Raw genomic sequence first — 27,991 nt, 5'->3', positions numbered from 1 at the left:
GTTTAGTAAAATGTGGAACTTTAACTTAGTGATAACAGTAATTCTATTTTAAAGGAGTTAGATTACTTTAAAGATATCATTGGTAAGGTCCAACAAGATGATGGAGGTTTAGACTTATTGGATTGGCTAACTTCATGGTTACCCAACTTTACTTGGGTCAAGCAATTATTCATAGGTGGATGTTTATTAATATTGGGATTATTATGTAGTGCTTGCTGTTGCTAATGTTTACCTTATTTTTTACTCTGCTGATGTTTAAGAAAAAACAAATATTATTCATCAAAAAGGCCATAAAAAATTAAAAAGGGGAGATGTAGGGATTCTGACCATGGAAATGTACAGGGAAGTGTTCCCCTGTAAGAAAACTCCTCGTGGGTATCAGGCATCCGTTTCCCACCCTTAAAATGCCCTATAATCTCTTTTAGGATCTAATAATATAGCTAATATATGTGCATTGTCTAGCTGGTATGGCAATGCCCTGAGATGCCTCTGTGTTAGAGCCTCATCAAGCTTCAACCTTGATTGCAGGCACATAGCTCCTGGAAATAGAAAAACTTGTTTGCTAGATAACTACAATGTTTCATCAAGCCTGGAGCTGCCTGCCTAACAGTAACTTCAGACAATGGACTTTCTTGATAACTGCACAAAGCTCCTAACATTACAAATTGTAACTGTGAAATGTAACTACAGGATAAACAACCTTACTGCTACTCTAAATAATGATGTGGTTATGGTACTAATGACCCAAGGGTCATTAATGGACAAAGAGCCACTCTGCCACCTTCCCTGCCTCTGCACCTTGCCTCTGTGTCTCCTTATTATTATTATTCCTTACAAAACAACAACAACAACAACAACAACAAAAAAAAAACCCAACAACAACAACAATAACAAAAAACTGCTGGTGGGGCTGGGGATGTAGCTCAAGAGGTAGCGCGCTCGCCTGGCATGCGTGCGGCCCGGGTTCGATCCTCAGCCCCACATACAAACAAAGATGTTGTGTCCGCCAAGAACTAAAAAATAAATATTAAAAAAATTCTCTCTCTCTTTAAAAAACAAACAAACAACTGCTGGTGCTGGGGTTGTGGCTCAGTGGTGGAGTGCTTGCCTGGTATGTGTGAGGCACAGGGTTTGATCCTCAGCACCACATTAAAAAAATAAAAATAAAATAAAGGTATTGTGTCCATCTACAACTAAAGCACCAAAAGGGGTTATCCCAAGTTTGAGATCGTCATTATTTCTACTTTATTCTTTGCTACCCTGGACCATTTGTCTCCTCTGCCCTTATAAACTTGGAATTCAGAGGAATTTATGAGTCACCCACTCAAGGAAAGACTGTTGATCTCAAGAGCCAGGACACCATTCTGTTGTTTATTTATTCAAAATGTATTTATACCAAGTTGGCAAAGTACATGGAGCAACTAGAACTCTCTACTTCTGGTGGGAATATTAATTGCTGCAGAACATTTTGTAAAACAATTTGGCAGTTTCTTATAAAATTAAAAGACTTCTACAATGATTGATGTAGATGGTGTAACAATTGCACTTTCAATTTGTTTTGATTTGTTGGGTACGGGGAATGGAACCCAGGAGTGCTTAATCACTGCACCACATCCCCAGAATGTTTTAGGTTTTGTTTTGAGAAAGGTACACTAAACTGCCTAAACTGGTCTTGAATTTGTGATCCTCTCAAGTCCCTAGTATCACAGGGGTACATGACCTCTCCCCCTATACTGAGTTGGAATTTTTATTATCTGTCTCCATTCCTAGCTTTTTCTTTTCTTTCTTTCTTTTTTTTTTTTTTTTTTGTACCAGGAATTGAACCCAGGAACACTCAACCACTGAGCCACATCATCAGACCTTTTTTAGAGACAGGGTCTTGCTGAATTGCTTAGGGCCTCACCAAGCCTTTGAGACTGGCTTTGAACTCACATCCTCCTGTCTCAGTCTCCTGAGTTCCTGAGTTCCTGGGATGCCTCTAAGCAATTTAGCAAGACCCTGTCATAAAATAAAAAATAAAAAAGGACTAGGGATGTGGCTGAGTGGTAAAGCATCCCTGGGTTCAAACCCCAATATCCTTTCCCCTAAATTATGCCCCAATCAAAAATTTTTAAATGGGATAAAGAAGAAAAATCACCTTTTATATCATAAGTCATTCAAACATAGAACACGGGGCAGGTGTGGTTCTATGGTAGAGCATGTGTTTAGCATTCACAAGGACTGGATTTAATCCCCAGCACCAAAAACAAAACAAACAAACATGGATGGTGTTGTTGCTCAGTGATAGAGTGCTTGCCTAGCACATGTGAGACACTGGGTTTCATCCCCAGCAATACACACACACACACACACACACACACACATAACTTATCTTTGGGTAGAGTTTTTCCCAAAAGTTCCTCTTGTGAGGATTAACATATTTTTCCTAGGAGGTAAACAGGAAGGGAATAATTAATTTTTCATTTTCTTGCAAAAATTCTTTAAAATGTAGTAACTCAAACAGAATACACAAAATTTTTCTCTCAATGTTTATTTACATTTAATATTCCTTTTCTAAATTTGAGAAAAATATTCAATTGAATGTCAACGCAAGTATTTAATTTCTTTTTTCTTTTTCACAGTATTGGTGATTGAACCCTCAGGGAATCTACCACTGAGCTACATCCCTAGCTCTTATTATTTTTATTTTGAGACAAGGCCTCACTAAGTTTCTAGGACTGGCCTCAACTTTATGATTTTATTCTCTCATCCTCTTGTGTAGCTGGGGTTACAGGCTTGTGCCACTGTGCCCAGCAGGTGTATAATTATTGCATAGAATTACTTAAACAATTTTCTTTTTAAATTATGAAATATTTCAAATATATAGAAAAAATAGATAACACTCTACCACTGAGCCACAACCCTAGCCCATCATTTTCTTTTATTGCAATACTGGGGAATTAACCCAGGGCTTCAAATATGCTAGGCAATTGCTTTACCATCTCCAACACACTATTTATTTATTTATTGGTGGGGGGCACCTGGGCTTGAACTCAGTGGCACTTGACCACTGAGCCACATCCCAGCCCTGTTTTGTATTTTATTTAGAGACAGGGTCTCACTGGGTTGCTTAGCACCTAGCTTTTGCTGAAGCTGGCTTTGAACTCCTGATCCTCCTGCCTCATCCTCCCAAACTGTTGCGATTACAGGTGTGCACAGGGTGCCTGGCTCCCACCCCACTTTTTCCATTTAAAATTCTATTTATTCTTTGTTTCCTAGTTACCAGAGAAATTCAATGTGAAAACAGAAAACAGCTGGGTGTGGTGGTCCATGGCTGTAATCCCAACAATTTGAGGTCAAGGCATGAGGGATTGTAAATCCTTGCAAATTAGCAAGGCCCTTAAGCATTTAGCAAGCTCCTTGCTCAAAATAAATACATGCTGGGTGCAGTGGTACACGCCTGTAATCCTGGTGGTTCGGGAGGCTGGCCGGAGAATGGTGAGTTCAAAGCTACCTCAGCAAAGGTGAAGCACTAAGCTACTCAGTGAGACCGGCTCTAAATAAAATACAAAATAGGGATGGGGATGTGGCTCAGCGGTCAAGTGCTCCTGAGTTCAATCCCTAGGACCAAAATAAATAAATAAATAAATAAATAAATAAATAAATAAATAATAAAAAGAGCTGAGAGATACGCCTCAGCGGTTAAGTGATGTTGAGTTCAATCCCTGGTATCAAACAAAACAAAAAACATGGAAAAGCATTTGGGAACATATGAAGACAAAGATTCTTCATGTTGCCTATCTAGTCTGATCTGTCTAGTTTTTCTTTTTTTGGTACCAGGGATTGAAATCCCGAGTACTCGGCCACTGAGCCACATCCACAGCCCTATTTTGTATTTTAGAGACAGGGTCTCACTGAGTTGCTTAGCACCTTGCCATTGCTGAGGCTATCTTTGAAGTCGGGATCCTCCTGGCTCAGCCTCCTGGGCTGCTGGGATTGCAGGCATGTGCCACTGTGCTTGGCTCAGTCTTTCTTTTTTATATATATATATATACTAATATGTATATCACTTTACACACTGAGATATAGAATACTTCCAGGATCTGGAAATCCTTCTCATATCCCCTTGAAGCCTGTACTCTTTGAATGAAACCAGTTCCTGACTTCTCTCACCTTATATTTGTTTTGTAACAGTGGTCCACTTTCTGCTTTGAATATAACACTTGCTGCTCTGCCACTACAGTTTATTTTTTAAAATGAACCTGTTTCTTTTTCTTTCTCTCTTTCTGCTCCTCTCTAATCTCTCCCCCTCCTTAATCTCAGAGGAATAGGATTACCTTTCTTCCCCATTCTAAACGGAGTTATCAGTCCCTGAGTACACACCCACCATAGAAACAAAGTAATCCAGACTTTGGGGATGATACAGAAGAGGTCAGAAATGACTAGAGAACAGAGAACAAGTGGAATGTAGCTGGTGAGTCACCTCTTTAAAAGGCCCCCTGGGGCTGGGGCTGTGACTCAGCAGTAGAGAGTTTACCTAGTAAGTGTGAGGCCCTGGGTTCAATCCTTAGCTCGACATGTAAATAAATAAAATAAAGGTCCATTGACCACTTAAAAAATACTTTTTTAAAAGCCCCCCAGTTCCTGCTGATGGGCAGAATCACAACCTTTGGGGTAGGAGTCCCCTGTGTATCTCTTTTGCTAGCAAAGCAATAAACCTGATTTTTCCTTTTTCTCAAAGCCTGTTATTGGATTGGCATAGGAAACAAGGAGGGAGCTTTCGGCAACAGCTTTGCCTGTTTTGACTTATTTATTTATTTATTACTTACTTATTTGCTTATTTATTTATTGCTATAATAGGGATTGACAGCAGGGGCACTTTATCACTGAGCTACCATCCCTACTCCCCTCACCCCCTTTTTAAATTTTGATACAAGTTCTGGCTAAATTGTTGAGAATTTACGATTCTCTAGCCTCAGTCTCCTCAGTTGCTGGAATCGCAGGCGTGAGCCACCGTGCCTTGCTTTTTTTTTTTTTTCCCTTGAAATGTTTGAAATTACATGGAATATACTGAATATTTATGGTATTTCTTTTTCTTTCTTTCTTTTTTTTTTTTTTTTTTTTTTTTTTTACTGGTACTAGGGATCCAACCCAGAGTCTTGAATGTGCTTAGACAAGTGTTCTTCCGCTGACCTACACCCCCTCTAATACGGTATATTTAAACTAACTAGTCTACCTTGTTATAAGTATTGCTTCATAACCTGATTTTCCTGCTTAGGACTATCTTACGAACATTTTGCAATTGTAATCTTCAATATAACCGAAATTCTGAATAGCTATGTTGTTTGTATTACAGGCTCAGTTATGAAATAATTATCTTACTCTGGAGGGAAGAGGAGCTCAGAGAATCCATTTCGGCTGCAAGCAGAAAAACTGGCTCTCAAACCTGCATCTCAGACGTTTATTCTTCCACTGCAAAAAGCAAAGTGCTTAAATATGGTCCTGGATCTTTCACAAATCTTGTACAAGGGTATTATAACGACAACAAGAATGACTAATAAGTATTAATGGCTCATGACAAGAGAACAAATGTCATTAATTATTTTAATATATTAGGCATGTTAGTAATGCTTGCACAGTATTATTCATGCAAACATGAATCTGTGTCAGCAGCAGTTGCTAGATCCAGCTTCAGGTTCACAGCTCAGCTCAGCCTCCCATTCCAGATGTGCAGGGGCTGGGATTTCTAGGACACGCCCCCACAGAGCACTAAGGAGCCAATCGGAGCTCGGAGGGCGGGCCCCTGAGAGCGACAACGATGTTATCCAATGGGCCTGGATCCAGCGCCGCCCCTGGCCAATGAGCGCGCTATTCTGCGGCGGTCGGGGGCGCAGAGGCAGCTCTCGGGGCCGTTGTTCAGTGCTTGGACTGAGTGAGGTGGCTCCGAGTCTGTGGCTGTCTCGACAGCTCGACTTTCCTGTACTCCTCCCAGGTGAAGCGAAGCGGCGGCCGCGCTTGCGGCGCTCCCGCGGTCTCCTTTGCGGCCGGAGTCCGTTGTCTGAGGAAGGGGCTTGTGGGCGAGGGGCCGCTAGGCCGGGGTGGCGGCTGCGGGAAGGTGGCGGGGCGTCGTCGTCTCCTCAGAACGTGAAAGGAGGCCTCGCTTTCTCCTCGGGGACGCGGAGCCTTGGCAGCCCCGGGCGGCGCCGCCCCCTTGGCGGCCTGGGCCGGGGGCGCCGAGTAGCGGGCGTCGTCCGCCTCGCCGCCGTGGCCGCCGCGCCCGGGGCGGAGCTGGGCCCGGCGCCGGCCTGGGCTTGGTGCCCGAGCCTCGAGCCGCTGGCGTCCGGGGTCGCGGGAGGCCCAGTGAGGCCCCTGGGCCGAGCGACCCGGGTTCGAGCCCCCGCTCCGACCCGCTACGCGGCGGGTAACTGCCTTCGGACTTCCGCTTTCCGCTTCTCTGAAATGGGATGATGACTTTCACCTGCCAGGATTGGGGTCAGGATGGAGGGTGGTTGGTGTGAGCGTCGGGCAGCGAATGCACGCAGGGTGAATGTCAACTGATATTTACTTACGGGGCTGCCGCCTCTCCCCTCCCTGAGCCCGCGGTGGCCGCTCTGGAAACCCGAGGGATGACCCTCTCTCCTGAGGTTGAAGGCTTTTTCTGTGCCTTTTTACTCCTCAAGAAGACCCTCGAGCTACCGTCATCGTCTGTCGTAGGCATTTGAGGCCCAGATAGGCTGAAGACACGGGGGTCTGGAGGGGCTGTGGAAGTGACCACTTGCCTGTGGTCACTTCCAGTCCCCTTGCAGCTAGAAAACTGGGCAGTTCCTTCGTCGTAGGCGAGAGTGGCCATTTAGTGGACTAGAATAGACTACACCTAGAATCAATCAGGCAGCCCCGAGAAAAAAGTTGTCAGACTTTCCCTTTCAAGGGACAAACTTTGTTTTTGTGCTTGTGTGCTGCCTGTCCCTGGTTGACATTTCATATGGGAGTGGATGGCTTGAATCGGGTCCTTGCCTAGTTAAAAACCCTCAGTGATTTATCATCGTTCTTGGAATATAACCCAGTGTCCTTTCTGTGCTATATAATAAGGCCTTCTCAAGTCATCCCCTTTTTTCAAGTTTTCCAGATCTCCGTTTACTTTCTCTTTCATTTCCTCAGGCCTTTTGCTCTTCCCAGTGACTGGAGGGGTTTTCCCCTATTTCCATTCTATCCCTTTGTTTGTCTATGCCTGGCTGGCTCTTTGCACTTCAGGTCTTAGTTTAAAAGTCATCTCCCTGGAACATTGAACTCAGGGGCGCTTAACCACTGAGCATATGCCACCCCTTGTTATTTTTTGAGACTGTGTCTCCCCAAGTTTCTTAGGGCCTGGCTAAATTGCTGAGGCTGGCTTTGAACTCTCAGTTCTCCTGTCTTAATCTCCCCAGCTGCTGGGATTACAGGCATGCACTGCCACACCCCACAGACACCCTTTTCCTTTTTGCCTATGTACTTTTCCTTAAGATACTCACCTTAAGTTAGGTTTATTTTTTGTTGTTGTTTATTGTTTTTATTGGTCACTAAATTGTTCTAAGTCAGATGCTATATTTTTTTTTTAAAGAGAGAGAGAGAATTTTTAAATATTTATTTTTCAGTTTTTGGTGGACACAACATCTTTTTCATTTTTATGTGGTGCTGAGGATCGAACCCAGCGCTCTCTGCATGCCGTGCGAGCACGTTACCGCTTGAGCCATATCCCCAGCCTTATTTATATATATATATATATATATATATATATATATATATATATATATATTTTTTTTTTTTTTTTTTTAACTTGTAATATATTCTTAGTGCCAGGGCACAGTGGGTTGTAACATGTTGTAACAACAACAAAAAATGTTTTTAAAACTGAGTTTGATAATGCCAAACCTGTTGGGGAGCCTTATTAAAGGTTAGTATTTAAGACCATTTTTTTTTGTGTGTATCATGGAAAGGAATAATACAACATAAATATTGGTAGTAAAGTTGACAGCTCTTTGCTTTCTTAATTGACATCTTGTTTAAGAAGAAGGAAAAATTTTATAGTGAAGAAACCTGGCACACACCCTCTCAACTAAATGCTCAGAGTTAACGTCACCAATAATAATACAGCTGTTGACATCATGTGTCTTCTGATATAATGCACCAAGATGAACATAATGTCACTTATATGGTATTTTGCCAAAAATGCATTTAATCCTGAAAAGAAAAATCAGTCAAACCAAAACTGAACGACTTCCTACAAGATAATTAAGCAGTAACTGGTAACTGTTAGTAATTAGTTGAACAAGGTAATGAAAGATCTTTAAAACTGTAGTAGCATCGAGGATCAAAAAAGACTAAGGAGAAATAACAACAACTAAATGCATTATGCATACTGAGCCAGAAAAGGGGCATTGGTAGTTGTGTTGTAATTTGAAAAAGATCAATAGATTAGTTACTAGTATCCTTAGAGTTAATTTTCTATATCTGAGAAAAATTATTTTGGGGGGAGGGTACTGGGGATTGAACCCAGGGGCGGCCACATCTCTAGCCCTATTTTGTATTTTGTATTTTTTTTTGCTTAGCGTCTTGCTTTGCCAAGGCTGTCTTTGAACTCTAAATCCTCCTTCCTCAGCTTCCCGAGCCACTGGGTATTATAGGCTTGCGCTACTGCACCCAGCTCTATATCTGAGAATTTTACAATGGTCATTTGTGATGTTAACTTTTGGGGAAATTGGGAGAGGTGCCTAAGGGAGTTTTTCATACTGTTTTATTGCAGCTGTTTTTGTAGCTCAAATTATTGTAAATTGAAAATTTAAAAAAAATAAAAAGAAAAATCCCAAGGGTGTTTGGTATCAGAATGCCTCAATGCACTGGTTTTGATCCTATTTTCTTTATGCTAGCTTAGTTTTTATTTATTTTGCATGTCATCCTTAAAGCAGAAATGAAATAGAAAGTTCATATTTTTTTACTTTGTAGTTTTCAGGAAGAGCTAAAGATGGCTGAATTTCTGGATGACCAGGATACTCGACTATGTGACAACTGGTAAGAGTTTAAATCTAAAAAATGTTATTGAAATGAGGACAAACCAGCTTCTATAAAAATTGGCTTATTTATTGGTAGGTTAAAATTGGAGTTGGTATGGTATACTGTGCAAGTAAAATGGGATCAGAGCTTTCTTTTTTTTCTACTGGTGATTTAACAAAGGGGCACTTTACCACTGAGCTACATCCCTAGATCCCCAGCCCCACCTCCCCCCCCCCCCCATACCAGGGATTGAACCCAGAGGTGCTCAACCACTGAACCTCATCCCCAACCCTTTTAAAAAATATTTTATTTTGAGACAGGGTCTCACTAAATTGTTCAGGGCCTCGCCAAGTTGCTGAGGCTGACTGAACTTGATGGCTTTGAACTTGTCATCTTCCTGCCTCAATCTCCCTAACTTAGCATTACAGGCATGTACCATGCCTGGCTGAGAACTTATTTTTTGTATGTCTGAAAAATATTATATAGTGGGTGTGGTGGTGCATGCCTGTAATCCCAGCAGCTCCAGTGGCTAAGGCAGGAGGGTCACAGCAACTAAGCAAGGCCCTAGGCAATTTAGTGAGATTCTGTCTCAAAAAATAAAAAGGGCTGGGGATATGGCTCAATGGTTAAGGGCCCCTAGGTTCAGTCCCTGGTACCCTCCCCCACAAAAAAAAAGATTATGTAAATAAAATATTTGGAGTAGATTAGTGTGTTTCAAAGTATGATGCCAGGATTTCTTGAGTCACTCTAGTAACTTTCTCGAGTTGATTAGGAGCAAGGTTTTAAGTACTTGAAACTTGCTGTACATTGAGTGACAACAGTTCAACCAGAACAGCTCAGACTTAACTCTTTTTTTTTTTAATATTTATTTTTAAGTTGTCGTTGGACACAATACTTTTATTTATTTATTTATCTATGAATTTATTTATTTATTTATGTGGTGCTGAGGGTTGAATCCCAGAGCCTTGCAGGTGCTAGGCAAGCACTCTATCACTGAGCCACAATCCCAGCCCTTAACTCTTTTTATAAAAGTTTTGCTGCTTAAAAAAATAGGGTAGGAAGTCCAACCTTAATCATTTTCATTTCATGATTCCACAGCTGTTAGTGAAGGTCTGGCTTAATTTTGAATGTTAAGTCTTCAATTGTGTTTTTAATGCCCATAGTGATAAGAAAGAGAAACTCTTTCCTCCTGAAATGAAACCTAGGCATCATCTGGTTTCTGAGCTGGTTCCTGGTGGGGATTTCTCAAGAACTTACCTTGATTTTTTTTTGATGATACACAACTGCTCGTACTGAATGCTAAAACAAAAAGCAAAGTAGAACTGTCTATGCTTTTTAACTTACAAATTGTGGCAGAAGGAGATATTGAATAAGGAAAATAGCTTGTTGTAGATTGAAAGGTTTGAGCCAGATAAAAATTTTTCTTTGTTGTTGTTGCTTTTTTCTTTATGTTCAGCCTGACTTTCAGCAGAATTAGGATATAATTAGAGCAACTTCTAGTCGTAATATTCTTTAACTATATAGATCAAGGAAGTCTTAATAAGGTGTTTCTTTGTATTAGCCATTATCACTTTTCTGCTGCTTATTAAACTATTTTGGCATTGTTTAAGTTCATATGTATAATTGTTGATTTCAAATTAATCAATAAAGCAAATGATTACAAGAAATTATTGTGATTTTATAATAAAACACACATATTGGTTATATTTTAATTTCAATCCACACTTGAAGGAGTCTAGATCCTAGGACAGCATATAAATAACTATGCTAAGGGAGTTTAAGAATGGTGTGCTAATAGAAACTAATGAAGACAAGGTTATTCAAAACCTGAGCAATTTATTTAAAGAAGAAAGCAGATTATCAGGGAAGGCTGAATAAGACTATACAAAGCCCTCCCATCTAAGCAATCTTATTTAAATTTCTTTCTTTAAGCAACTCTTAATATTTCTTTCTTTTTTGGTAATGGGGATTAAACCCAAGGGCACTTTACCAATGGGCTATATCATACCCCAACCCTTTTTTCAAAATTTTTTATTTTGAGACAGGATATCATTAAATTGCTTTGGGCCTTGTTATGTTGCTGAGGCTAGTCTTGAGCTTGGAATCCTCCTGTCTCAGCCTCCTGAGTTCCTGGGATTATAGGCATGCACTACCACGACTGGCAGCTAATTTCATGTTTTAAATTTGTCTTTAGAGCTTTATCTCTATATTAAGGAAAGTCAAAGTCCTCATCAATATTGAGCTGTGATTAGATCCCAATAGGCAGCCAATAGTTTGTTGTAACTGAAGATGTTTGCAGTTCTCTCTTTTCTTGTGATATTGTTTGATCCAAGGGAGGTGTAGTTCTAGGAAATGGAAAGGTCAATGTTAGAAGGCTAAGACTGTACATACTCAAGAATAGATTTGTGATTCTTTATGTTTTGTAGAAGCCTTGGCTTGCTTTTAAATCTTTTCTATCTAAAATGAAAGTTCACTTTTTAACTTGGCTTGGTCCTTCCTTGGAGTTTTAGCAGTATTATCAAGGTAAGCAATTTATATCTTTTAAGTTTGCTATGTAGATAGTTTGCTATGTAGTTATGTAGATAATAAATGCCCTGTGGACTTACCTGACAGCTGCTTTGATTCTTGCTGGTTAGGTACCCCTGGGTTACATAGCCCACGCCGCCCCCCCCCCCCGCCCCGCAAGAAAAACATCTCTAGAAGGGAACAGCTAAATTACAAATGGTATACCAACAGAGTGGAAAGCAGTGCTGTATTATCATTGCAAAGCATATATACACAAATTCCATAAAAAATTAAAATCTAGGTTCTGGAGTTGTAGCTCAGTGGTAGGATTGAACCCAGTGCCTCACATGTGCATGCCTATAATCCCAGGAACTCAGGAGGCTGAGACAGGAGGATTCCAAGCTCAAGACTAGCCTAGGGGTGCTTAATCCTTAAGGAGCCACATCCTTAGCCCTTTATTTTGAAATAAGGTCTTGCTATTGTTGCTTAGGGCCTCTCTAAGTGACTGAGGCTAGATTTGAACTTGTGATCCTCCTGCCTCAGCCTCCTGAATCGCTGGGATTACAGGTGTGCACCACTGCACCCAGGGACTTATGATTTCAACTCTAAATCTTTTGTTTCATTTCTAAAGTTTTAGTGGTCTTGTGTATATAGAATACTTATCAACAAATTATTCTTAGTAATCCTGCAAAATGAAAACTAGACATTTATTTTTTGGATTTTTCTTCTAAAAGAAGATAAGAGCTAAAACGATGAAAAAGGAATCCAGGTTCTTTTTACTCTATTTTTTTAAAATTTATTTTTTAGTTGTAGGTGGACACACAGTATCTTTATTTTATTTTTATGTGGTGCTGAGGATAGAACCCAGTGCCTCACATGTGCTAGGCAAGCATTCTACCACTGAGCTACAACCCCTGCCTTCTTTTTACTCTTAAGTAGTAATAACTGACTTCAATTTTTTTCTCCCTCAGTATTAGGGTTAGAACTCAGCGCCTTGCACATGCTGGGCAAGTATTCTACTATTGAGCTACATGCCTAGCCCTTCTTAAAATTTTTATTTTTATTTTGAGAAAGGATTGCTAAGTAGCTCAGAGTGGCTTCAAATTTACAATTCCTGTGCCTCAAGTCTCCCAAATAGCTGGTATTATAGGTGAGATTGCACCCTGCTAGATTTTATATATATATATATTTAGTTGGACACAATACCTTTATTTTATTTATTTATTTTTATGTGGTGCTGAGGATCGAACACAGGGCCTTCCACGTGCTAGGCGAGTGCTCTACTGCTGAGCCACAACTCCAGAACCTAGATTTTAATTTTTCATGGAATTTGTGTATATATGCTTTGCAATGATAATACAGCACTGCTTTCACTCTGTTGGTATACCATTTGTAATTTAGCTGTTCCCTTCTTGAGACCTTTTTTTTGGTGGGGGGGTGGGTACTGGCTATGGAACCCAGGGGTACTTAACCAGTTAGTCACATCACAGAACTTTTTTATATTTTATTTAGAAACAGGGTCTTGCTGAGTTGCTTAGGGACTTGCTAAATTGCTGAGACTGGCTTTGAACTCATGATCCTCCTGCCTCAGCCTCCCAAGCCACTGGGATTACATGTGTGTACCACCATGCTTGGTTTCTTGAGAAATTTTTAACTTTCATTTTTTAAATCATTTTATGATACTTTAATGAAATTATTCATGCATAAACCCAAGAGTGGGATTACTAGGTTTACAAGTCTATGATTTGTTGGGCCCAGTGGCACCAGCCTGTAATCCCATTGACTGGGGAGCTGAGATAGGAACATCACAGATTTTTTAATAAAAAACAAAAAGGACTGGGGATGTGGGTCAGTGTTTAAATGCCCTTGGGTTGAATCCCTTGTACCAAAAGAAAAAAGCGTGTATAATTTTGTGGTGGTACATGCCTATAATCCCAGTGGCTTAATAATTTTTTTTGCGGGGTACCAGGGATTGAATTTAGGGGCACTCAACCACTGAGCCACATCCGCAGTTCTATTTTATATTTTATTTAGAGACAGAGTCTCACTGAGTTGTTTAGTACCTTATGGTTGCTGAGGCTGGCTTTCATCCTCCTGCTTTAGCCTCCAGAGATGCTGGGATTACAGTCGTTTGCCTTGGTGCCTGGCAAGGGTGTATAATTTTGGTACTGAAAATTGAACTCTGGGGCACTGTACCCTTCAGTTACACCCCTAGCCTTTTGTTGTTGTTGTTGTTGTTTGTTTTCCTTTGAGACAGGGAATGACTATATGTATAGGGCCTTGTTAAATTGCTAAGGTTGGCCTCCTGAGATGCTGGAATTACAGGTGTGCACCATCATTCCTAGCTCCAGGTTGCTTATTTTAAGCAGTTTATATATTAAGATCAGTAATGAATTCAAATACTAGTTTTATAGCATCTTTTTGTGTGTGTGTGTGGAGGGGGGGACTGAGACACATCCTCAGCCCTTTTTATATTTTATTTAGAGACAGGGTCTCACCGAGTTGCTTACGGCCTAAGTTGTTGAGGCTGGCTTTGAACTTGGGTTCCTCCTGGCTCAGCCTCCCATCTGTTGGATTACAGGCATGCACTACCACACTTTGCCTTTTTGTTAATTTTAATAGGCCTGATGCAGAGGTGCAAGCCTGTAATCCCAATGAGTAGGGAGGCTGAGGGAGGAGAATCACAAATTTAAGTCCAACTTAATGAAACCCTCTCTCAAAATAAAAAACAGAAAGGGCTCTGGGTATACCAAAAACAAACAACAATAACAACAACAAAACAGTGGTTTAAGATAACTTTTGAGTTTTGTTACCGCTGTTTTTGTTTTTTGCAACAGGCTCTCATTATGTTGTCCAAATTGGCTTCCAATTTGTAATCCTCTTGCCTTAGCCTCCCAGATAGCTGGGATTATAGGTGTGTGCCACCTGTACAGTTAAGATGATAACTTTGATTTATAGCTCTCCTTCCACTGTATATTTTATATTCTTAAAAAATTTTATTCAGGAGGTTGAGACAGGAAGATCCCAAGTTTGAGGCTAGCCTTAGCAAATTAGTAAGGCCCTCAGCAACTTAGTGACCTGTCTCAAAATAAAAAATAAGACTGAGGATGTAGTTCAGTGGTAAAGTGCCCCTGGATTAAATCCTCAGCATTCCTCTCCAAATTAAAAAGAAAAAAAATTAGTTATAGATGGACATAATATCTTTATTTTGTTCATTTACTTTTATGTGGTGTTGAGGATCGAACCCAGTGCCTCACATGTGAGAGGGGGGTGCTCTGCTACTGAGGCACAACCCCAGTCCCTCCCCCAAAATTGTTAAAAATTACTTTAAAACCAGTGGTTCTTTAAAAAAAGAAAAAGAAAGAAAATAAAGAAACTAGGAATTTGGGAGAAATATGGGAAGTTAAATGTGTCAAGTTGTTCATAGTTTCCTTGTTTATTCATTTGAGTTTTCATCTCTTATAGTTGATTTCTTTCACCATCCAGCCATATTATGAGAGTTCCTTGGGGTTCCAAACTTGACAGTGTCACCATTGAATGAGAAGAAGTGGTACTTTGGGGTGTTTCAGTTTGAGAGACTGAGTATAACTGGAGGCATATCATTCATTCTACTTTGAAATACTTCTTCGACTATGTAGGAAGATTAAAACTATAAAAGGAGTTTTCCTTCTGTCTGTTTCTTAATGCAGTGGAGGGTTCATGTATTCAGCTTCAGGAGCAAAATTTGATTATTAAAGATTTGTTGCTAGTTCCAACTACTCAGGAGGCTGAGGCAGGTGCATCCAGCTTGGGCAACAGCAATGCCTCCATTCAAAGAAAGTTTTTAAAAGGACAAAAAACAATTATTTTTTTTTTCCTGTGTTATATGACTATCTATATTGATTCTGTTTGGTATTTATTTTTCTGAATTTTTATCCTAGGTGACATACTAATAGGTACATTTTTAAAAATTCAGTCTTTAGCTAGACTGCATAGTTGGCTTTTTCCAGTGACAACATCTAAATGAATAAAGTAATGTCTTTGAATAGTGCATCTGCAGTTTGATGGAATGTATATTCTTTTCGACTTTACTGGTATCCCTCTTACACTTTGGATTATCCCTTACTCTAGTCTTCTGTGCAACAGAGATATGATTTTTGGATCATTAAACAGAGTGAGTGAGTGAGGAGACAGTGTGGGAACAGTTTAGATTTCATTTTTGTACAGTTTTACAGTGTATTTTATACTGACCCAGGCAGAGATTTCCAAGGCATGTGGGACATAATGAAGGTAATTTCCCCTTACACTTTGACTATCCCAGAGCTGGGATATATACTCTTTTTGGTTTGATCCATTCAGGTAATGAAATTAAACTACTTAAGATTGATAATGAAAATAAGTGGTAGGTTGTTTGGTTTTGTTTTTCAAATAATTCTGGAGTGGATGGCTTTAGAAAAACCAAGCTTGCCAGCTGTGGTGGCACAGGCCTATAATTCCAGTGACTTGGGAGGCTTAGGCTGGAGGATCCCAAGTTTGAGGCCAGCCAGGGCAACTTATCAAGACCCTGTCTCAAAAAAAATAAAAAAAGCCTAGGGATGTAGCCCTTTTTAAATGTGCTTCTGAGTTTAATCCCCATTACTGGGGGGTGGGGGAGAAGGAAAAAGAAAAGCCTAAAGCAGCTTTTTTTGCATCTGACTTCATATTGTTGGTTGTAATCAGCTCTGACTTTGAGGAACCAAGGCTGAGAGCTTTTAGAGGTAATGCACATTACTGGTAACTCAGAATGTTGCTCCAGAGATTCAGCTTTCAGGATTTAATTCTTGAAGTTGGTAGTCTAGGTATTCTCTAAAGAGAGATGATGGAGACTAGAAATTGGACAGAACAGATTTTCATGTGATAATCACTGCAAGAAAAGCATAGATAGAATAGTTAGTAATACTTGCCTTTTTATTTGGCCTATTTCTGTAGCAAAAAAGAAATTCCTGTTTTTAACTTTACCATCCATGAGATCCATTGTCAAAGGAACATTGGTATGTGTCCTATCTGCAAGGAACCACTTCCCAAATCTGATATGGAGATTCACATGGCTACAGAACACTGTCAGGTAAACTACCAGTTACCCAAATGTTTATAAATGTGTTGTATTTGCTATTGTCCATAACTGTATCATACTTGCTATTGCACAAATGTCAGTGGTCCTGTTGTCACTATGTCACTTTATTGATTTTTACTTCTTATCCTAGGTGACGTGCAAATGCAATAAGAAGTTGGAGAAGAGACAATTAAAGAAACATGAGGTTAGTCTTCTTGTACTATGAGGGGAGTGAGAGAACATAGGGCCAGTCCTACTGAGATTACAGTGCCACTTGCACAATGGAAATCAGTTTGATGGTGTCTTTGTTCTCTACCAGCTCACATGTATACTGCCTCTTATAGATTACTGGAAACTCTAGCTGTTGCCTGATTTGGCGGCCTGGCTGTTGTACTGTCTGGCTGCTTAGTCTTCAGAGTCTCTCCTTTTGGAACTGAAACTTATCATTTCTGCTGGGGTTTGGTTATTGGCAGTCTTATTGAGTAAACTAAGCCTGGTGTTGCCAATGTGGGATAATCTATTCAGCCTGCCTTATATGGTGTAATTTCATTATGACTTCTTGATCACTTGCATAACATGCTTTTTTAAAAAAAATATTTAATTAGTTGTTGATGGACCTTTATTAAGTGTTGTTGAGAATTGAACTCGTTGTCTCACACATGCTAGGCAAGCGCTCTACCACTGAGCCACAACCCCAGCCCCAACATACATGCTTTTTACATCTGAAGAAATTACTCATCATTTGGTGAGAGAACATGGTATCAAGGCTGGGCGCGGTGGCAATGCCTGTAATCCCAGCGGCTGGGGAGGTTGAGGTAGAAGAATCGCAAGTTCAAAGGCAGCCTCAGCAAAAGTGAGGTGCTAAGCAACTCAAGAGACCCTGTCTCTAAATAAAATATAAAATAGGGCTGGGAATTAGCTTAGTTATCAAATACCCCTGAGTTTAACCCCCTGTACCAAAAAAGAAAAAAAAAAAAAAAAAAAAAAAAGAAAGAAAAAGAAAATTTGGGAAAAGGAGGGTATTACAAGAAAATAAGAACCACTCATGGGGATATAGCTCAGTTGGTAGAGTGCTTTCCTTGCATGCACAAGGCCCTGGGTTTGATCCCCAGCACCCAAAAACCCCCCAAACAAACAAAAGCAACAACAACAAAAAAATAAGAACCACTCATAACCTTACAGTCTAGAGAACAACATTTCAAATACATTTGCACACTAATTTTATTATTTTTTTCCTAAGCATTTGATCTTTTATTAGACTTCAGCAGCCTTGGGGATATGATTGAGATCACATTAACAAACATAATGAAAACTTCTCTGGCTGTAGCATCTGCTTGCTGTGTAAAATAATCTCCAATAAACTGTTCTCTCTCCTAACTTCTCTCTCACCTATTTCTGGAAGTCCCTCGGTGATAGAACAATTATTGTAAAGATAGGAATACAGGATATTCCCTAATGTGTCTATAAGACTGACTATGACAATTTTAGGTCAGAGATTAACTATGTAGTGTTTTTAAAATTTCTTCTTTGTTGCCGAGCATGGTGGCACATACCTATAATCCCAGCAACCTGGGAGGCTGAGGCAGGAGGATTGCAAGTTCAAGCTAGCCTCAGCAATTTAGTGGGTACATCAGCCATTTAACCAGACCATGTCTCAAAAGGGTTGGTGATAGGTCTCCATAGTTAAGCACTCCTGGGTTCAATTCCCAGTACAAAGCAAAAAAACAAAAAACTTTTTCCTGAATGCATTTTACTTTATTTTAAATTCCTGGCGCTTTTTAAGATTATTAACACAGTACTTATATGGCACAGGCCAACGATTATTTGTCATTTGTAATTAAAACTTAATCTAGTATTTTTCTAGTGAGTGTTTTTTTTTGGCTGGGGGTGGGGTACCAGGAATCAGACTCTAAGACTTATCTACTGAGGCACATCCCCAGACCTATTTTGTATTTTATTTAGAGACTGGGTCTCACTGAATTGATTAGCACCTTGCTTTTGCTGTGGCTGCCTTTCAACTCGTGATCCTCTTGCCACAGCCTCCTGAGCAGCCGGGATACCAGGTGTGTCCCACCGTGTCCAGCTCTAGTGAAATTTTTTTTGTTTTTTTGGGAGGATAGTGGAAATTGAACTCAAGGACATTCAACCACTGGGCCACATCCCCAGCCCTATTTTGTATTTTATTTAGAGACAGGGTCTCACTGGGTTGCTTAGTGCCTCGCTGTTGCTAAGGCTGGCTTTGAACTCAGGATCCTCCTACCTTAGCCTCCCAAGCTACTGGTATTACAGGCGTGCGCCACTGCACCTGACTAATGAAATGTGTTTTTGTTTTTTTTAAATTTTTTTTATAGTTGAGCTTACTAGTGGATACTTGTAATCTCAGTTCTCAACTGCTCAGGATGCTGAGGCAGGAGGATCTCAAGTTCAAGGCCAGCTTGGGAAATTTAGTGAGACCCCCATCTCAAATTTTTAAAAATGTGAAAGACCTGAAGTCTCACCCTGAAGTTTGTGGGAGAGGGGAGGAGGAAAGGAGAAATGAAGTTTTCTGTATCTCCTGATGCATATGATGAGTCTTGGGGTCAAAATGGAATTGGATTGCATCCCAGCTCCTGAGAAGGGCCTGGGGAGTTTGTGGTAGAACATTTGCCTGTCATGTCCAAGACACTGGGTTCAATGGTTCAATCCCCAGTACCACTCAAACACACACACACACAAAAAAAAAAAAAAAAAAAAAAATTCTGAATGAGACATTATAGCTACATGAAAAACAATGTCTTCCCCCTACCTCTTTTTTTTTTTTTTTTTTGGTGCTGGGGATTGAATCCAGGCACTTGTACAAACACATGGAATATAATTTTAAAGGCATGAAAGAATACATGTAAAAATTATCTCTAAAAACGTCTGGTGTAGAATCTAGAATATAACTTGAGTTTAATTTGGTTGAAAAGAAATTATGCTCTTTGATATAGTGGTTGTAAAATATGTGAATTTTTTTTTTTTTTTTTGGTACTGGAGCTTGAATTCATGGCCTTGTACATTCTAGGCAAGTTAATTTTTATTTTATTTTTAGTTATTTTTTTCGTAATTGAAGATGGACAGCATGCCTTTGTTTCATTTTTATGTGGTGCTAAGGATTGAACCCAGTGCCTCACACATGCTAGGCAAGTAAGTGCTCTGCCATTGAGCTACAGGCCCATCTAGGCAAGTTCTTTACTCAGCTACATCCCCAGCTCCCATTGTATCATTGTAATGTTTTTATTGCTTTAGTGAGACTTTCCCATTAAATGTAAAGGTTTTATTTTTCAACTATTGAGTATGTTTATACTCTGGGGGTCATTGGTGATTCCTGGAGGATTTGGTCCAGGTAAAGCCAATGCAAATACAAATGTGAAGATTTAAAAATCAGTGTTTTTCTAAAGCGCAGTCTTCCTCATTACTAAATACTTTAGACTGAATTGTAATAATAAGGGGAAATTGGTGGAGCTTTGGTAAAATATCTGAGTTGCTTTGCTTCTTGTTCTTTGCTTTTGAACAATGAATGATTTTGTTTAACTTTGTTATGTGTGCACAAAATGATGCTATATTTGGGGTTGCTTAGTAGATTCCTTCTCAGAGGTTCTTTCCTTTTGTAGAATCTGTGGCAGGAATAAAAGGGGAAACTGTGATAATCAAATACATAGAAAGCATAGTAGGCAAAGCTAGGGTTGGAAGAAAAAAATTATTTTTCTTTGTTGTGCTGGGGATTGAACCTAGGACCTTATGCATGCTGAGCTACATCTATCCAGTCCAGAAGAGGATATCAAAGTATATATTTTTGCTTTCTTTGCCCTGTAATAAAACAGCCTCTCCTAGGTGTGCATATTAACTGCCTTATTACTCTGTTGCAGGAGACTGAATGCCCTCTGCGGCTTGCTGTCTGCCAGCACTGTGATTTGGAACTCTCTGTTCTCAAACTGAAGGAACATGAAGATTACTGTGGTGCCCGGACAGAGCTGTGTGGCAACTGTGGACGAAATGTCCTTGTGAAAGACCTGAAGTCTCACCCTGAAATTTGTGGGAGAGGGGAGGAGGAAAGGAGAAATGAAGTTACTGTATCTCCTAATGCATATGATGAGTCTTGGGGTCAAGATGGAATCTGGATTGCATCCCAGCTCCTGAGACAGATTGAAGCTCTGGACCCACCAATGAGGCTACCCCGAAGGCCTCTGAGAGCCTTTGAATCAGACCTTTTCCAGAATAGGACTGCCAACCAAAGGAATATGACAGCCCCCTTTCCAATTCAGAATAATCTATGTGAGTTGTGCTTGGAATTAGAAAACTGGAACATTATGAAAATTCCAGAGCAAATGGGAACAGGGCTTTGGGGCCAAATAGATCTTGATTAAAGAAATCTGATTATAGTTGGTTAACACTGGGAAAAATACCTAACTTTCCTATAAAATGGAAATAAAAGGTCAGGTTAGGTGGTTACATGCTTGTAATCCTAGCTACTTGGGAGGCTGAGGCAAAAAGTTCATAAGTTTAAGACCAAACTTGGTGCCTTAATGAGACCCTCTCAATTAAAAATTAGAAAACGGGGCTGGGTATGTAGCTCGGTTGTAGAGCACCCCTGCATTTGATTCCTTGTCCCGCCCCCACCACCCCAATAAATAAATAAATAATAGAAGCTCTTCCTTACTGGTTTGCAGTTAGAGATGATGATGGTGATGATAATGTCAATGCTGTAAGTAGCTAACATACCTCAAACTTTTTTTTGTGTGTGGTGCAGGGAATTGAACCCAGAGCCTTGTACATGAGAGGCAAAGCCCTCTACCAACTGAGCTATATCCCCAGCCCAAGCAGAGTGTTTTGCATATATTCATTTAATTCTCATTACAGGAATGAGGGTAGGTAAATTGTATAGCTGAGATTTAAATTCAGGCAGTCTGACCCCTACTTTAAATCATACTGCTGTAATACAAAAATGTTTAGTACAGTGCCTGTCATAGTTATGACACAGTAACATTTCTTTTAATAATACATTTAGAATAATAATGGATCCTTGTTTCGTGTCAGACTTACAGTTCAGAGACCCATGAGGGCCAGGAGTACTGGTGGAGTTGGCCAAATGGCTTTAAACTTTGGCCCTTTGCTAGGTAGGGACTTGAGTGTAGGGATGGCAACATCTCTAATTTGTCTTGAGTACTGGCTGTTTTTTTTTCTAGTTGAAGAACAAGAAAGGCAGGAAAGGAATAGAAGCCGTCAGCCTCCCAAAGAGGGTGGTGAAGATAGTGCAAACCTGGACTTCATGTTGGCCCTAAGTCTGCAAAATGAGGGCCAGGCCTCCACTGTGGCAGAACAGGACTTCTGGAGGGCCGTTTGTGAGGCAGATCAGTCGCATGGTGGGCCCAGTTCTCTGAGTGACATGAAGGGTAGGTTTGCTTATTCTGCACTGTACTCACAGCTGGGATTACAGGCGTGCACCACAGCACCCTGCACAATAGCTCCCTTTTTAACATATCTTTAAATATGTTAAATAGACTTTTTTTCTTCTGTTTGAAAATATTAATACTAAGGTATATTTTTTGCTATTTGTTGTTCCTGTTGGCTCTTTTTATTTTATTTTTTTTTAATATTTATTTTTTAGTTGTAGTTGTATACAATACCTTTTTTTATTTATTTACTTTTATGTGGTGCTGAGGATCGAACCCAGGGCCCTGCACATGCTAAGCAAGTGCTCCACCGCTGAGCCACAACCCCAGCCTCCTCCCACCCCCCATCCCCATTGGCTCTTATGTATGTATGTGGGGATTAAACTCAAGGGTGCTCTGTCACTGAGCTGTATCCCAGACTGAAGTCAGACTTTTAAATAAAATGTCACAAGGGGAATAAAACATTGAAATCAAGTTTGTTTTTGTTCCTTTTGAGTCTGACCATGTGGCCTGATACTTAGGTGCAGCTGATGAGACCATGTTGCCTTGTGAATTTTGTGAGGAGCTCTACCCAGAGGATCTGCTGATTGACCATCAGGTGTGTTGGGAACTACTTGAGAACTGTGAGGGGAAATGTGAACCCCATGAAGTCTTGAGGAAACTTTCAATACAGTGCCTATTGTAAGAGTGGCAACTTTTTTTGTCTACTGTGGAATGACTAATGTAGGTTAGAAACTGTAATCCTCATTCCAGCAGATCCAACAGTCTCGTCCCAACCAGCACACTCTCCATATGGTGGTGACTGGTATATATATTTCTGTTGGCCATTTTTTGATCCAGTTTCATTTCGTGCTATATTTTGATTTATTGGAGCTTTATTGAAATCCTTTCAGTTCCATGAAAGGCTTGATGATCCTTTCTGCCTATTACTTTCTCTTCCTGGAAGGCATGTGCCCTTCTGCCCTTACCTCCTCAGTATACCCAACAATGTAGACTCTGTATTTGCAGATTTGGTTCAGCCATGACTGTTAGGAAACTAGCCTGATGGACACTCTTGAAGACTAGGTCAGGAGTTATACCTGTGTGTGCCCTGAGAATCTGTGCCTACTTTTCTTTTTTTTTTTTAGATGTTGGGTGGGCCTTTATTTTGTTCACTTATTTCTATGTGGTGCTGAGAATTGAACCCAATGCCTCACACATGCTAGGCAAGCGCTCTACCACTGAGCCACAACCCCAGCTCCCTTGTTGCCTACTTTTCTAATAGCCTATCATCCTGTGATATGATCCTTTTGATTCCTGGTTGGTGGTACCACTTTGCCAAGTTCCTTTAGGCACCTTCTGAGTTCTCCTAGTTTCTAAGAATTTCTCAAAACTTTGTGTATGAAAGAACTCAGATATTTTTTGAATGATTGATGGTTTTTGAGCCATTTAGGCATGATTAGAGAGCAGTATTATGTGTTTGAGGATTACTGATTAGAAGGAACCACCTTTTCCCTCAACACTTCCTTCGTCTGATTTGGTGTACCTTGGTCTGGCATTTTCAAGACTGCTAAATAGTCCCTGTGTTCTGGTTGACAGAGCAAGCCTTCCTCCTAAATGGAGAGAACAGTATTTGAATACTTATGGGTTTTGGTTTGGGAGCAGTGAAAGACAATTTATTGATGAGGATGCTAAGGAATATTTGGGCCGTACTTTTACTATATGGCAGTGGGAAGAATCTTGAATCTTTTAATTTAAAAAGAATAATCACATGAACATAGCAGGAAAAAACAACAGAAATATTTAAAAGTAAAGTGAATGTTCCACCTGCATTCCCCTATTATTTTTATTAGTCCTTCTCCTCACTATTAAGTGCTTTCAAAATGTTGTGACTTCTTGTAGAAAATGTTTTAGGAATGTAGTTTTTTCCCTTAGCCTCTGATTTTTTTATTTTAACGTATGTTTTTTAAATGACAGACAAGCTGTAACCCTTCGCGTGCCTTACCTTCGCTCAGTACTGGAAGCTCTTCTTCCAGGGGGGTGGAAGATCCTGATGTCATCTTCCAGAACTTTCTGCAGCAGGCTACAAGTAACCAGTTAGACTCTTTGATGGGTCTGAGCAATTCACCCCCTGTGGAAGATAGTGTCATCATCCCATGTGAATTCTGTGGGGTACAGTTGGAAGAAGAGGTGCTGTTCCATCACCAGGTAAGAATCCCTGATGGACTCATTTCCCTGACTCCATGCTGATTCTCTGTACACAAATGTGAGGCTTCCAGAACTGAAAATCTGCTTCAGCCTTTGGATTGCATTCCAGCTTGAATAGAAATCCACACCTGTGGCTTCTGGCCATGCCCTGCACCATGAATGACTATGTGAGGTATACGGTACCTGTAGCCTTGAGACTTTCTCCACCTTATAGCAACTGAAACCATCATATCACTTGTTGAGGACTCAGGGTCCAGGAGTATATTTGAGCAGTCATGGGGCCTTACCATGACCAGGCAGATCCTTCCCATTGTGGTGTCATTTGGGACTTGTATTCTAGGTTAGTTAGGGTCTAGTAAGAAAGTCTTATGATTTGGGATGAAGAGGTAGATGGTTACTGCTGATTGTCTATTAAATAAGCCCCCATATAAATACTGGGAGCAAAGTATAGAAATGCTTTTCTGGCCTCCCAAGACCAGCTCTTCCTTTACTCCTGCACAGATCAGAAAGTGCCACAGTGCTAATATGAATCGATGCTACATTCCAGGTGTGTGTTTCCTATACCTAGCACTTTCTTAGTGGTTGTCAAAGAACAAAGTACCTAGCACTTTCTTAGTGGTTGTCTGATCACCTAACCAGCTGTTCTTCCCTTTCTTCTCATCACTCTCAGTTCTGAGGTACTAATTCTGACTTTTATTGTTTAGGACCAATGTGACCAACGCCCAGCCATGGCAAACAACCATGTGATTGAGGGGATTCCTAAACAGCCATCCCAGCTTCAAGAGACCTCACCAGAGCTGCCCAGGAGGCGTGTCAGACACCAGGGTATTAGCCAAGACATGGCCCAGGCCACAGGCCCACTGCTGGCTTGGGCCTGCTTATCATTTCTATGGCTCTAATAGGGTTACCTGATCTTGAGTTACTAAGTCCAGTAGGGTCTCCTAGGTCTCCTACAGCTGGCTGTAGTTCCACATTAGACTAAGCTGTCCTAAGTATAGACTGATAGGGTAATGGCTTTAAGGACAGCTGTGAGACACACTTAGAGTCAGAGCTTATAACCTGTAGATTTCCTATCTCTGTACTCTATTATTACTTATGATCCTTATGACTAGGCTAGTAAACTTATTGAAACTTATCACTTCACAACCAATTAAAAAACAATTAGAAGGGTTCATGTTGTAATCCCAGTGACATGGGAAGTTGAGACAGGAGGATTGCAAGTTCAAGGTCAGCCTCAGCAACTTAGGCCCCCAGCAACTCAGACCTTGTGTCAAAATAAAAATAAAAAGGAGGCTAGGGCTGTGGCTCAGTGCTAGAGTACTTGCATAGCATCTGTGAGGCACAGTGTTTGATTCTCAGCACTATGCATAAGTAAGTACAATAAAGATCCACTGACAACTAAAAAAAAATTTAAAAAAGGATGGGGGATTAGAGACATGGCTCAGTGGTTAAGCAGCCCTGGGTTTAATCCTTGTTTCCAAAAAAACCAAAAACCAAAAACATTCAAGGTTTGCTTGCATAACTGTTCATGTTGACGAATGGTTAGCAGGCTGTATTTGAGTCAGGTAATTAATGTGCAGAGTAGACAAAGTAAGTGTTCTTGATTCTCTCTTGGGGTCATGGGCCCCAGTAGCCTTTGCGGGTGATCAGTTGTCTTCTCTGCAATCTTTTTGTTCTTGCCCTTAATCCATCAATAATGGTAAGAGCAGGCTTTTTCCTAAAGGTGTAACTATGTTCTCTTCCTAGGAGAATTGTCTTCTGGCTATATGGATGATATCAAGCAGGAAATAGCTAAAGGACCCATCTACCCTCTGCCCCCCAGCAGACCCATTAATAATATTACAACTACCTGTAACCGACTATCAAAATCAACATCAGGCCCTACAACTGGGTGCCAGCCCAACCCTCCTCGAGTGCTGAAACTCAACAACTCAGACAGCCAGGACATCCGAGGGCGAAATAGAAGCAGCCAGAATGGGGCCATGGACACTGATGCATGCTCAGTTCGAAATCTCCACCCAGAATACCTTGTGTCCTCTTTCCCCGTTGGGCCTTCTGGGAGATATGGAGCGAGGTAAGAATCTAGCGTGGGAATGGAATTTGGGAGTAGCTGAAGAGGATTTAGTCACACTGTGGTCCAGCCTGGGTAAGACTACAGTTCATGCAAAGGAGGGAGGAGTTTGTCTTTTTTGGGGTATGTGCAGGTAATTTAATCCAGGACCTCATGCATGCTAAGCATGTACTCTATCTACCACTGAATTATGTCCTCAGTGTCATGGGGAAGAGTTTCGGTTTTGCCCACATTGTCATCTGATTCCATATCCATGCTTTTTTTGTGGTAATGGAGATTGAACCCAGAGGCTCTCTACTACTGAGCTGTATCCTAGCCCTTTTTTATTTTGAAACAGTCTCACTAAATTGCACAGGCTGTCCTTGAATTTGCGATCCTCCTGCTTTAGCCTCTTGAGTCACTGGGATTGCAGGTGTGTACCACTGTGTCCTATGTCCAGGAGGTTTTTTTGTTGGTCTGCTAGTGGAAGGCTGCTTTTTTTGCTCAGCTACCAGCTGTTTTATTCACTCTTAGTTTTTGGACCTTTACTCAGGAGCCTATCAGGAACTGGTTTCTAATCCTATTTTTTCAGTGGTAGGAGTGAAGGTGGCAGAAGTTCCCGGGTCACCCCTGCAGCTACCAACTACCGCAACAGAACTGCAAAGGTAACTAAGGGTCCAGCACATAATACTCAGGGAGGACACACACAGGTGGGAATGGTGAGGCTTTTGAAGTCAGAGAAGTTGCTGCGAGTCGGCTGGCTGTATAGAGGTTGGAGCCTCTTCATGAAAAGCCAAAGAATGAAGCGCTGGCTGTTCTTTGGCTTTTGTTGAGGAGGCGTCTGTGGGAGCTGGGCATCCTCAGGGGTCCTGGGGAGGAGGAATGCTCTTTCACTTCCTGTGTGAAACTTCTTCATTTGTGTTGTTCAATAGGCAAAGCCCCCGAAGCAGCAGGGAGCTGGGGATGCAGAGGAGGAAGAGGAGGAGGAGTAGTGGTGTCTGCAGAAACCCTCGCCTTGGTTCCTACCTATGCATAGCAGCCCTTGCCTTGGTGCAGGCCCTGCCTCTCTGGCTCTTTAGGCAGGGGAAGATTATTCTTTTTCTAGGTTATGGACATTTTGTGTCTTTTGAGATTGTGCTGTGGGAGTTTGGGGGTTTGAGGGCGGGTTAGCATTGAAATACAGATAATGGCCTCTTAGCCCACCAGGACTCCACTTTTTGAAATACCATCACCACTGCTTCTTGGTGCTTTGTGGTCCTGGTGGAAGGAGTAGAGGGTTCTGAAAATCTGGTTCCCATCAGTGAAATGATTTTCTTACCTGTGGGGTCCTAAGTTGGGGGCTTTTGGGCAACTTCTCCCATGTACTGCCCCTGCTTGCTCCAGACTCTGGGCCTCTGATGTGTGTATGGAGCAGCTCTGGTGAAGTGCTCAGGCCAGCTTCTGGATGTTAGGAACAAGGCCTTTGGAAGAGTTAGCTGGAGGTGTGTGGAGCAGGGGCTACTTCTTTGTCATTTGGCATCACTGCCTTCTGCTCCTTGTGGGTATGGTGACTCCTTTGTCCTCACTGCCCTCTAATGGGGAGGGCTAAGGGCTTCCTGTTCCCACTAGGGCCACACTGGGCTCTGCCCTGATGAGGATTAAAGCCCCAGTCTCACACTTGCTCTGAAAACCAAGTGTCAGAGCCCCTTTCCCTTCTTATGTTACTATTATAATTATTATCAGCTTTCTTGTAATAGAAATAAAGTTTGTACTTGGAGCTCA

General features: G+C 41.0%; 1 protein-coding gene across 1 annotated transcript; it reads left to right on the top strand.

Moving 5' to 3' along the window:
* Window positions 1–5,841: 5,841 nt before the first annotated feature.
* Window positions 5,842–27,991, top strand: Trafd1 (TRAF-type zinc finger domain containing 1). The gene is made up of 12 exons (XM_027923257.3): window positions 5,842–5,971; window positions 8,959–9,024; window positions 16,459–16,594; window positions 16,734–16,787; window positions 20,470–20,875; window positions 21,787–21,993; window positions 22,515–22,591; window positions 23,950–24,180; window positions 24,885–25,005; window positions 25,927–26,254; window positions 26,823–26,895; window positions 27,163–27,991. The coding sequence occupies exons 2-12, from the start codon at window positions 8,978–8,980 to the stop codon at window positions 27,220–27,222; spliced, it is 1,740 nt and encodes a 579-aa protein (XP_027779058.1). The 5' UTR covers window positions 5,842–5,971; window positions 8,959–8,977; the 3' UTR covers window positions 27,223–27,991.

The sequence above is a fragment of the Marmota flaviventris genome, chromosome 1, assembly GCF_047511675.1.
Source record: "Marmota flaviventris isolate mMarFla1 chromosome 1, mMarFla1.hap1, whole genome shotgun sequence".
Taxonomy (NCBI): domain Eukaryota; kingdom Metazoa; phylum Chordata; class Mammalia; order Rodentia; family Sciuridae; genus Marmota; species Marmota flaviventris.
The sequence above is the reverse complement of the archived record's forward strand: the minus strand, read 5'-3'. Positions and strand labels throughout refer to the sequence as shown.